Source organism: Poecilia formosa, unplaced genomic scaffold, assembly GCF_000485575.1.
Source record: "Poecilia formosa unplaced genomic scaffold, Poecilia_formosa-5.1.2 Scaffold624, whole genome shotgun sequence".
Classification (NCBI taxonomy): Eukaryota; Metazoa; Chordata; class Actinopteri; order Cyprinodontiformes; family Poeciliidae; genus Poecilia; species Poecilia formosa.
The window spans coordinates 40,554-53,267 of NW_006800563.1; the positions used below are offsets into that span (position 1 = coordinate 40,554).

At 37.1% G+C, this 12,714-nt stretch overlaps 1 protein-coding gene and 1 long non-coding RNA gene across 2 annotated transcripts in view; one reads left to right on the plus strand and one right to left on the minus strand.

Moving 5' to 3' along the window:
- LOC107834439 (uncharacterized) overlaps window positions 1-7,874 on the plus strand; it is a 9,256-nt gene extending 1,382 nt beyond the window's left edge. Inside the window, exons 2-3 of the long non-coding RNA XR_001660238.1 lie at window positions 4,567-4,570; window positions 7,686-7,874. This is a non-coding gene — a long non-coding RNA (uncharacterized LOC107834439). The remainder of the gene's footprint in view (window positions 1-4,566; window positions 4,571-7,685) is intronic.
- mtfmt (mitochondrial methionyl-tRNA formyltransferase) overlaps window positions 1-12,385 on the minus strand; it is a 26,089-nt gene extending 13,704 nt beyond the window's left edge. The window contains exons 1-7 of the mRNA XM_016665816.1: window positions 12,057-12,385; window positions 7,872-8,069; window positions 7,046-7,168; window positions 6,617-6,719; window positions 6,459-6,534; window positions 1,154-1,245; window positions 992-1,064 (exon numbers count right to left, since the gene is read on the minus strand). Of these exons, the coding sequence (XP_016521302.1) occupies window positions 992-1,064; window positions 1,154-1,245; window positions 6,459-6,534; window positions 6,617-6,719; window positions 7,046-7,168; window positions 7,872-8,069; window positions 12,057-12,256 (865 nt within the window). The 5' untranslated portion in view covers window positions 12,257-12,385. The remainder of the gene's footprint in view (window positions 1-991; window positions 1,065-1,153; window positions 1,246-6,458; window positions 6,535-6,616; window positions 6,720-7,045; window positions 7,169-7,871; window positions 8,070-12,056) is intronic.
- Window positions 12,386-12,714: the final 329 nt, after the last annotated feature.

Consider the following 12,714-nt stretch of genomic DNA (forward strand, 5'->3'; position numbering starts at 1 on the left):
TATTATTAGTCATTTCCATTAAATCAGTGTCAACTGGACTTGAAACAATATTATCGTTTATCACAATAGTTTTTTACACAATTAATCGTCCAGCAAAATTTGTTAACGTGACAGGCCTACGTTTGTTCTAGAAAAACAGGAAGATCCTACCATTTTAAGCCATGTCCTAATTATTATTCTTAACTAGAACTAGTACAAAACGGCATAGATAAGCCAATAAAATTTGGCCAACAAACTGATTCGGTCTCAAATTGAAGTAGAATATATAGTGAGTCAGTATGCTAAAATGCACTTGATACAACAAGGCCCTCTGTATTACTGTAATCATATGTTCTCTCTTCAATTTTGATTTTGTTTTATCTAAGAACACAATGACAATGTTTCACAGTTTTGTGAAAGGTTAATCAGAACTAATAACTGAACTATAAGAGTAGACATTTGACTGTTCACACCGAGTATACAAAACAAGAGGGAGCATCATACACATCATACAGTAATGTAACCCATTTATTATAGCAGCCATTGTGGTGGGCTTAGAAACTGCTAAAGGTTAGGTACACAGTACAACCACTGCGTAATACAGAATTGTTGGACTCAGTTACATGGCCATAAAATAGTTTCACAAGGAGTTCTAAAAACCTTGGTAAAAAGCATGTTGAAGTAGATGAACAAGTAAACAGCTCTCAACATTACTTCCACATCCAAGTCATCATCATTCAACCCATTCAATATGCAGGACACCGGTTTAGCCATCTGTCACTATGAGTAAATCAACTTCATCACAGAAACTACCATATTTTTCGGACTATAAGCCGCTACTTCTTTTCCCATGCTTTGAACCATGCAGCTTATAGCCTGGTGCGGCTTATAGTGAGGTGCGCTCTATAGTCCGGAAAATACGGTAAATTGTTATTAGGCCATTTTGCTTCAGTCAGAACAGACATCTTATGAAAAGGGATTTAGTCAAATACAATCATATGGTATAAGTTACCTGAAGTATAACATTTTCCAACAAAATCCAAAAGTTTTAGAGTCTTTCCCATCCACATCGTCCTTAAAGGGATCTGAAGAGAGAGAAAAAAGTATCATTGTAACAAAATTTAATGGTGACCCAATAAAATGCACTCAAATCATAAATTTCTTATTTTCTTACCCGAGATCCAATGGCACGACACAAACAAGCAATTTGGTCACAGGTTTGTTCTTCCCAATTAATCCAACTCATGGATGTATTGATTTTTGGAGCTGTAAGTCAAGTACAATCTTCATCATAAAGGAAACCTAGTTCAGTGGATATAAAATCTGTACACACCCCTGTTCATAATAGGTTTTTGTGATGTAATAAAGTTTCCACTTTTAACATAGGAACTGGAGCGATGGTTGTAGGGGCAGCTTAATCCACAATCCCCGTAGGGTCTTAGGAATGAGAGGTTGATCTCTACATTCTCATATAAAATATATTTTTTAACCCCTGGATTGAGTGCAAATTCTTGTTATCCTGAGCTATTTCTGACGTTATGCTGCCATATGCTGAGGCAACTGAAGGACAAACTGACTACACCTGGTCTGGCATTCCGTTTGGTTCTGATACCTTCCTAGAGGTGGACATCGGCTGAGATAAAGCTGCCATCAACTACTCGTTCTCTCTCTCCTGCTATTAATTTTTATTTACATGAACATCTAAAATAATCCTGCATCAGTTCATCTGATTCTTCTTGTGCATTCTGCTCTTTCTGATCATATCCTTAGTCAGTTATGGCAGATGGTACTGAGCCCAGCCCTTGTATTGAGCCCAGTTCTGCTGGAGGTTTCTTCCTGTTCAAGGGGAGTTTTCCCCTCTCCACTTTTGCTACATGTGCGCTCAATATGAGAGACTTGTGTAAAAACAAAGACAACGCAAGTGATTGTTACTACATTATTGTCCAGGAGGGGAGAATGTTGCAAGTTAATGACTTGTTGCAATCTGTTGGGTTTCCTTAGATATACATTTTTTTGAATAATTAATTGAGCGTACTGTATTGATTTATAGCTAGGATCAATTGGAATGTATGTGTGATTTTATTATTATTATTATTTTTTTGTATAGTGCCTTGTTGTGAATTGCCGCTATTCAACACAAGAGTTTTGAACAATAAAAAAAAACTTCCAGAGAAAATGTGTGGTCCCTCACACAAACTCCAAAAGGTACATTTACGTTGAAGGAGGTATAACCATAGATTGACTTGATAAGTTTTCAGTTTTCATACATTTTTGCCAGTGAGCCATAACTATAGATCTTTCAAAAAGAAAAGGGCCTATAACCGAAATGAAATCTTAAAGTCTGCACGGACTTCCGGTTTGAACATCACTGTGATGGCCACGCTGTGAACGGGCTCCCGAGAGAACCTAAGAAATTGAAAACCCAACCCCACTAAAACCACGAAAACATATCCATAAAGGTGAAAAAGTACTGGGCTGAGCGAAATACTTCAAAACCGATGCTTTGTACACGAAGAGAGAAGATACGCATTTTATGGCGTACCGGAGGCGGCAGAACGGGACTCGGCATCAATGGGTGACTTTGTGGATTAGTTGCTCCGGGAGGGCTTGGCGCTGTCCCAAGACGAGCTCGACATACACATTGAACGGGCTCACCGCTCTCTAGGCCCTCCGCCCCCAACCGACGCTCCACCGCAATTTATTATTGTGAAATTCCTCAGTTTTAAAACCAAAGAACTCCTCCTTCGCAAGGCATGGCAGAAAAGAGGATTTACCTGGAAAGGCAAGCAAGTGAGATTGGATCATGACTATCCCCCTCTGAGTTTGAAAAAATGAAAAGAATATGCAGATGTGCCCAAGATTCTGAAGGAGTAGCAGATCCCTTTTCAGATCCTCTTCCCAGCCTGGCTGAGGGTGAAATATGGCGATGAAACGAAGATTTACAACACGGTGTTGGAAGCTACCAAAGACATGTCCAGCAGAGGCTACGCTGTGCGGGTCGTTAAGTCACCAGAAACGGTCCTGGAACAACTGAAGCAGATGACCTGGAGCATCGGGGAGCGAATTTCTTCTTTGATTTCAGTTTGAGTCTTGTTTGTTCTTGATGCTGACTTTTTTATATGTTCTATATTCAGTGTTTTTAAGAGTGAGCGGGGAGCCCAATAATCTTTGTGATATAATTAAGAAATATAAGTTAGATGAGTAGCAGGTTGATAAAATTGGTGTCAAACAACATTAATGGTTTACATAGACCAGTAAAAAGGTGGAAAGTCTTATCTAAATTTAAGAGAGACAAAGCCCAAATTGTTTTATTGCAGGAAGCACATCTACCGAATACCGAGTATGTTAAATTGAACAGGATGGGTTTTAAACATGTGTTTTATTCTTCCCACAGTTCTGGGAGGCGGAGGGGAGTGGCAATTTTGTTATCTGGAACTCTTAACTATGAACACATATCAGAATACAAAGATAAAGAAGGTCGATATATAATGACAACGGGCAGGATTGATGGTACCATGACTACCCTCCTGAATGTATACTTTCCACCAGTCAGTGATTGGTCCCTTTATAAACAGATTCTCAAAATTTGCAACAACTAGTGGTGATTTCAATATCTTATTAAATGGCAAATTTGATTTTTCTAAAGGGAAAGGCGATGTACGAAATATTGGTAAGAGGATGAGACACCTCATGGGCGATTTAGGATTAGTTGATGTATGGAGAGAACATCACCCAACTATGAGAATACACCCACATAACGTATATTGTAGGTTAGATTACATTCCCATGTTCAAGAATGATTTGTTTAAAATTAAAACCTGTGAAATTGGTCCAAGTACAATTTCTGATCATAATCCAGTTTATGCGGATATTTGTCTGAACAGGAAAAATAGATCTACATTATGGAAGATGAACACAAATATTTTAAATTACCCAAACATTAAAGAGAATTTAAAAAAAGAAATAGAGAATTATTTAGCTCATAATGATAATGAGGAGGTGTCACCAGGAATATTATGGGATGTATTGAAGGCAGTAATTAGAGGGAAAATAATTAGTATATCTTCCTACTTAAAAAGAGAAAACATGCAAAAACGTAAATACCTGGAAGATCAATTGTTAAAACTGCAACATCAACACTCCGTGACTATGAACGACGACGTTAAATCTGATATGGTAAAATTTAAAAAAGAATTAGATGATTGATGTACAGAAAAAAATCATTTTTAACAAGCAGCAGTACTGTGATGTAGGCGGGAAACCACTACAACTTCTTTCATATGAACTCAGAAAGCAGCAAACGGAGAGGACTATACACAAAATAAGAAATTCTTTAAATGGTCAAATAGAAACCAAAGAGGAGAAAATTCAACAATGTTTTCAGATTTATTACAAAAAACTTTATTCCCAAACCCATGTAGATAATAATCAAGATGTCAATACTTTCCTGTCTGAACTAGAGTTACCAACAGTTTTGGAGGAACAAAATAAAACGTTAGTATCCACAATAACCAGAGAAGAAATTCACTCAGAAATTAAAAGACTAAAAGGGGGGAAAATGGCGGGGGGCAGATGGACCTGGCCCAGAATGGTACAAAATAATGAAGGATCATTTGACTCCCACCTTGCAGAAAACATTTAATTGGGTAATGGAGGAAAAAATCGTACCCCCCTCATGGGAAAGAAGCAATAATTTCTAAAATTCAGAAAGAAGGAAAAGATAACCGAGATTGTAGTAACTATCGCCCAATCAGTGTATTAAACATTGACTACAAGTTGTTCACTTCCATCATCTCAAAGAGACTTGAAACAATTTTACCAGGACTAATACATAATCATCAAACAGGCTTTATCAAACACCGTCAAACTCAGGACAACATTAGGAAAGTTTTGCCAGGTTTATAGACAAAAAATAGAGACTTTAGTGTTACGTTTAGATGCCGAAAAGGTATTTGATTCTGTGAGGTGGTCCTTTTTATATCAGGTACTTGAGAGATTTGGATCTGATAAATCTATGATAAATACTATATCTGGGTTGTATAATAAACCAACAGCCAAAATCAAAATTAATGGAGACCTTACTGAATCATTCATACTCAAGCGAGGTACTCAACAAAGTTGCTGTATGTCGCCACTCCTCTTCGCCTTGTTCATGGAACCATTGACCCAATGGATCAGACAGAGATGGGATATAATTGGAGTAGGGACAGCAGGAGGGGAGCAAAAATTGGCACAATTTGCTGATGACTTGTTACTTGTTATATCTCATTCTACACAGGTTTTCCCCAAAATAATGAAAATCTTATCAGATTTCGGTTTGTACTCATGGTACAGGGTTAATGTGAACAAAACACAGGTACTAACGGTAAATTAAGACCCACCAGCTGAAATTAAAAATTGCTATAAATGGAAATGGGATGCGGATAATGTTAGGTATCTGGGGGTGGTGATCCATCGTGACCCTAATAAAATGTTTGAGGCCAATTATGCCCCCCTGAACGTAGCCATAAAGTCGGATATCCAAAGATGGAATGCCATACCTTTTTTCGACCTACACTCCAGGATTGAGTCAGTTAAATTAAACATCCTTCCCTGAATGTTGTATTCATTTCAATCCCTGCAAGTTCCTATACCCTCAAAACAATTTGTAGAATGGGATAAGTTGCTGTGCAAATACATTTGGAAAGGGAAAAAAAGCCAGAATCAAATACAAAACTTTACAATTAAAAACGAAAAAAGGAGGTTGCCCAGTTGGTACTAATGGACCCAGAGTGTGCCAGGAAAATATCCCCCACCCCATTGCACCACCACCACTAGCCTGAACCATTGATACAATGCAGGATGGATCCAGGCTTTCATGTTGTTGACGCCAAATTCGGACCCTACCATCCGCAGCAGAAATCAAGACTCATCAGACCAGCCCGTCTGGCACCAACAACCATGTCACGTTCAAAGTCACTTAAATCACATTTTTTCCTCATTCTGATGCTTGGTTTGAACTTCAGCAGATCGTCTTGGCCATGTCTACATGTCTAAATGCATTGAGTTGTTGCTATGTGATTGGCCGATTCAACATTTGCGTCAACGAGCAATTGGTCAGGTGTACCTAATAAAGTGGCCAGTGAGTGTAGTATTCTCTCAGAAATATTTATTATTTCTGAGGCTTATTAAAAGTTTTTGTGTACGCAGAATGACAGCAAAGTAAATCGTCTTTTTAAATCATGCAAATGGTTTTATTGTGCCAGTGACACTTCTACATCCTGAAATTGAAACATTTTAAATTTAGACTTTTCTTCCAGCTTAAACAGGTTAATATTTTAGTTAAAATGAACAGGTTGTGGGTCAAATATATGGCTGTAAAATAAATTAAATGATTTATCATTGTCTCATCTTTTACATCACAGACTGCTACTTTACTGTGTGTTTACACTTTTTACAACTATATGTTTTTGGTGTCCATGGAGTGTAGATGCACATACCAAATGTTACACCCTTCAGTTCCTGCTCCCGTTTATTTGCAATTTTTTCAGGAAGCTTCATCAACGTATCAAGCAACTGAAAGATACCAAGTAGAACTACGATGTCAATATTTTCGTTGAAAAAAAAGACTGCATGCATACATGCTGCATCAACTTACAAGATGTGCTCCTTTGATGGCCAGGGCAGCTCCAAGATCTTCAGCAGTACAGTTTTTTGGAACTTGATGGATCTCCTGGTTTAGAATGGGCCCAACATCAAACCTTACAGATTAATACATTTGTGTTAGCACCTTTAGTAATTGCGATTACTTTTGACTGCTGACTTCACAGGATGATGACGATACCACATGCTTCTGAAACTTGTTTGCTTCTCTTTTTACAGGATATGATGGAGTACTTTTGATTTACAGCATCCAACATATGTGGGAAGTGGGTTGGAAAAAGCAGTTGTTTTGAGAAAATTGATGTTTAGATTTGTTAGGGTCAACTGCAAAACTTAACATTTAATTTACCCAAGAACTGCAGTTTTTAGCCTGCGACTGTAATTAATAGGGGGAGATGACTAAAAAGGTTTTCATTTTGTTTACTTGTTGGGACGAATCTGGATGACCGTGACTCCTGTCACAGTGTCACCATGCATGACAGTGTGGAACACAGGTGCTGGACCTCTCCACCTTGGAAGCAGACTGGGGTGAACATTCAAAATCCCACTGAATCAAAATAGCATGCAGAAAAGAAAAAAGAAATTAAGATTTGACAACATGCCTTACAATATCATCTGACAACATGACATAAACATGATATAAAATACTGTTTGCCCCTTCGTCATTTCCTATTCTTTCATATTACATTAAGAATTTGAAGAATTTTGAATTAGTATGAGTTACACCAACATTTAATTTCCCTTTAGGATAATTAATGCAATTAGGAAACTTGTTGGAACTGTGCATCTGTTGAGTTTATCATACAAACTATTTCTCAGTACAATGCTTGTAAGCATGATTGTTAATGGTTTAATGGAGTCGTGTTGTGATGACATGCTGAAGGTGGCATGTCAGAGAGTAGGAGATTCTTAGAGATAGAAGCCAATTTCAAGGCATCAAATTGCATTGTCAAATTTCTATTAAGTTATGTTTAATACACAGTATTTTATAACAACTGAATTTAATGTACTTGATTGTGCTATAAAATGACAATATGTTCTTGAATATACCCTAAAGGCATTAGGCCTTTAGGGTATATTAAGGTACCTACAAGGGCACTTCTTTTTTCTTTCTTTTATTAATGGGTAATGTCAGTACAGTCATACTATGAGGAGTTCCACAGTGTGGCTCTTTCAGGGTAAAAGAAAATTTCTAGACAGGTTCAAACATGGTTAATCATGAATACTCAATACTAATGCTAAATACTGACAAAGGAAACTTGTCAATGAGTCCACAATGGAGTAAACGGCCAAAAGATACAACCACTCCAACATCAAACTGTCCCTCTACATTGTGAGGGGGCCAGCTGTGCAGTGCCAGCTGGTTCTGTTGAGCAAATCTCTTCACAGGCAGATCACCAGGCAATGTAACAACCTCAAGCTTCTCCACGATCCCTTCATTTGAATGCCTAAGAAAAAAGAGAGAACAGAAGTGTTTGAACTTTGCATTAGTTGAAATCAATTTCTTTTACTGTATACCAAACAGCTTAAAGAAAACTGAGATATTGCACGTTTTTTTGTAGAGCAAAAGCTGCCATAGAGCAAAAAGATCTGAACATGGGATTAGGCAGGGTATTGCTTCCTAAGATATAAATTACATCTTCATCTGACTGAAGTGGGACCACAGTTCTCAGACATGTTCAGAAAGCATCCATACAAGTAAATAATAATTGCAAGTATTTTTGTTTATCTTGATATAAATCATAGTATATACATGATTTAATATAATCTGTTGTTTTAGACTAAAAAAACACAATGAATTAAAGGTAGTGGATTTAAATCATAGAATCTCTGCAAAAAATGAACTAGGCAGCAGCTTTTTGGGGGGAGCCTTAAAGAGAAACATGCTTTACATGCATTGAAAGTTTAGCTGGCCATCAAAGGTCATGTCGGACACATTCTTATGAGCCTAACTTTCTGTATGAAATCGCAGCTGTTGCTGTTTTACTGTTCTGGACTGCTTTAGATTATGAGTTTAATTTAACAAAACCAAATAAAAAGGATACCTCAGTTTTCATTTGTCAAATTCCTAAAGCTCAGCATCAGCTTTTCTCCATCAGTGACTTAACACATCTCCAAACATGAGAGTGGCCTCATCAGGATGCACCCTACAGAGACAATCACCCAGAATAGACATGTGGAAGAGCAACTCATGTCAGCTTAGTAGTTCTGGTAATGTGACTGTCTTAGCCAAAACCCTAACCCTAACCAATAACTCCTAACCAATGACCATAAACCAAAAAAAAAACAGTTTCAATTAAATATGAAATGTATGTAGGAAACAAAAAATGAAACTGTCTTCTATACAAGCACTTAGAACTGCCCTGTCATAGACAAAAAGAATTACCCAGTTTTATCCAAAAAGAAAGTTTAAATTTTTTTTGAGTGACTTTCTTTTTTTTAAGTCATGTTAACAGTTTTTTTAGTTTTTAACTGAGTATTTGTATTAAATATAACAAATGAAATGCTTTTTTGAACCAACCAAATGTTTAACTACACAATCTACAGAATAAAAGTTGCTCCTGATTTTTTCATGCACAGCATCCTAAAGCAAACTAATTATACATCCATGCAGTGATTCTTGAGATTATGGACAAAATGGGTTTAATTCTTCAAAAGAAATAAGCAATTATTCATCAAGCTTATGTATTCAAATATGACAAATAATGTTTTGGAAATGTAAAGATGCTAAGATGCAGGCTTTTTTTTTTTTTTGAAAATTACATTTTTAATGGATCTGACCCAGAACTTTTGTCAACACAATCTGACAAAAATAAATATAAAATTATTTTTAATGACCCTATTAGTGATATTTTACTCAGTTTTATAGACAAATGCTTCTTAAGAAACAAACAAAAAAATTAAAACAAAAAACAAAAACAAAAACATCCATCTAGCTGAGTTGGCTGCTTGACAGAGTTGACACAGAACTGAAGGTGGTGAGAAACTAGCGAGAAAAATGAAATACTTGATGCATCCCATTTATGTAAAATACATTAAAACGAATTAACGGGACACTTAAGTGAGATTTGTCAACGCTATCACTGAAAGAGTCACACCGTCAGTTAAAAACTGACGGAGTTGACAAAATGCCAGACTGACTACCTCAAGTTATATTATGTTATTCTGAAGGAGGCCATATTATACCAAAGTTAAGCATTTATTTTAAAAATGTCAAAAATTTTATAAATAATCATTTATGGTGTTGACACAATATGGTTGTGATGAACAACTTAGGAATAAGACAGAAGGAAAAAACTAAATAACATAAGCCTAGCAAAGCTGCCTAACCCGTATTCATGTCCATAGACATGGTAACCGGCATTCATATCTAGCCCGTAGGTATTCATGTCTATGACCTCATACACATGAATACGTAGACGCCTCATGGAGCGGGTCGGCCAGTTGCTACGATACGTAACAGCGTCCGCCATAATGAATGTGGCCAATGTGCCAGTAAGCTAATACAGGTAAACGGACCGAACTTAAGAAAGTGCCGTTCTACAAAGTATTTTAAATTAATACCAGTCACTGACACATTTTCTCACACACATTAATATATTTGGCAATCAAAGAAATGACTAAAGACAGAGTTTCTATTTTCTATACTTATTCATATGTATGGCCTAGCCCTCTCATAGACGTCTATGAGCCCATGGACATCAATACATAGACCCCTCATGGACCCCTGAGTCCTACGTAACAGCGTCCGCCACCTTCTATGTGGCAGCAGAGCGATCAGAGCTCCTTAAGTCCTGTGCTGTGTGGACTTGTTTCAACCATTTTACGAAACAAACTGGATTCATTTGGATTACCTTCCCCAGGTAAGGATGAAAGATCAGAATTACTTGACTTTGCAGCCAGAAATTCGCTTTTAAACAACCGAAAAATATTTCCTATGTAGCTAAATTGGCCCGAAATAACCGCTGATTGTTAGCTTAGCAGCTAATGTTTTCATACTGTTTTCTAATGAGAGAGAGGTGATGAAAACCCGCTGTTAGAGGGAGAAGTTAATTAAAAACCAGAGGATTTTGTGAGGAAAGATCAGTCAGGATCAGAGCTGGAGCTGCTGTTCTTCAGTCTGTTTCCAGCTCAGCTTCACCATGTTGATATTTAGCTATAAAGATGCTAAAGTCAGAGCCCAACATGCTGAAAATGTATTTTTATGAATGTGAAAGAAACATATACGAAACATATCGTATGTATTTTCTATTACACTTTTGGATAATTTCTCTTTTATCCTTGGCTTCAGCCTGTGAACCAGGACGTCTCAGAAGTCATTGAGTTCTCCCAGTGTGACCAGCAGACTGAAGCCTGTGACCAGCGTTCCTAGTATAATAAATAAATGTTTTATTCTTTCACTTTTTGTGTATTTTTAAATATCTCAATCTGAAGCATTAGTGTATTAATGTAGCTTATGTAATGAAATAAAAAATAATTTACTCTGTTAGAATTATTTTCACTCTTTGCTGTCAATAGCAGAGTTGNTCTTTAATTGTTTTAAACTATTATAATGTATTGAGTTCTGCTCCAGGACAGAGGCTTTTACAGACACCATCCACCTACTACAAAAAATTTGAAAATGAAAAATATTCAGCAAACACCGTGAAAACATATATTGTTGTGCTGACATTACCTAGGTTAGCTTAGTTAATTATTTGAAGAAATTATATTTTATGTGCATTTGTATTCAAATTCTGTGCTTTACCAGAGAACAGGGTTTTGTCCCTAATCTCAAAAATCATTGCATGTGGATTTCTGTAAACTCTTAACTGAGGCTAATACACTCAAACTTTAGATTTTAATCCGAATCTCTGGGGAAAATCGAGGATGTTTCAGATTAATTAAACTTTTCTATCCTTTATTCTGTACTTAAACTTGTTCTTTACTTTGTTGTTTGTGAGAAAAGAAACCCTAGTGTTGAGGATTTTATATTTTCTTCTATCTCTTCAAGTCTCGTTTTAATCTGCTGACACGCACACGCCACAGTTTACATAACCATGTTTATGTATGACTGCCGCCAGTCACACATAAACAGACTGAAACTGATTAGACTACCCTTGGAGGGTACAGATTGCAGAGAAGAATAAAAGCTAAATACGCGCTACAGCCTTTGCCTCACTTGGTGTCATCCGTAAGGTGTGCTAAGTGTATGGCCCAGCGCTGCGACGGTGAATGTCACTATCTGTTCCATTTGATCATTCTTGTCATTAAATCCTGTTATAAACTTCTTCATGGTCGGGACTCGAAACTTGTAAAATCGAACCTCGTTTTTGCACAAAGAACAAAACGGTCGACTCACAACACTAGAGACGTCGTGAAAACCGCAAGTTCGCAATGACCAGCTCAAGGTAACTAGGAACAGATTTAGTGTAGAACACCGAGACTTCTGGTACCTGCAAAGATTCAGTAGTTTGAGAGACTCCACAGCAAACTGGTCAGTACCGAAGAACAGGAGCCTCCAGGACAGCCTTGGTGGTCCTGGTTTACAGGTAGACTGCGTGCGGACACTGGGGCTGGGGCTGAACTTCAGCACATTCAAAACATAGTTGAGAGTTTTCAGTAAAACTCTATCAGTCTTTCTGTCCATCCACATGGTAAAACAGTTTTTTTCCGCACACCATGTATCCAACTTGCCGGTCCTGCTCAGAATCCGTCCTTATTACCCCCGGTCTGAGCAAAGCAGCGCCATGTCTTTTAGAAGGCTCCTTCTTCCTCCTATTCGAGTGGTATATATCCAGATACTATTGTATTATCGCCGCCTACAGGTTGTGACAAGCATGCATATTCTACTAATGTATGAATAAATTCTTGATCATCTGGTTTGCGGACAGTGAAGTTAATTTGCTTAGCCTTCGAGTGAATGAATATTGATTAAGTTTTAAAACGCATCACGCTTTGTGGGTTTGGTGGTTTATTTTTTAAACAGTTCAATCTATATGTCAAGGACCACAAGTCAAGAAATTAAAGCTCTCATAGAATTAAATGAATCCACGATAAACAGAGTTATCATGGATTTACTCAATTACATTTCCTAAAGTAACTTTAAAAAAT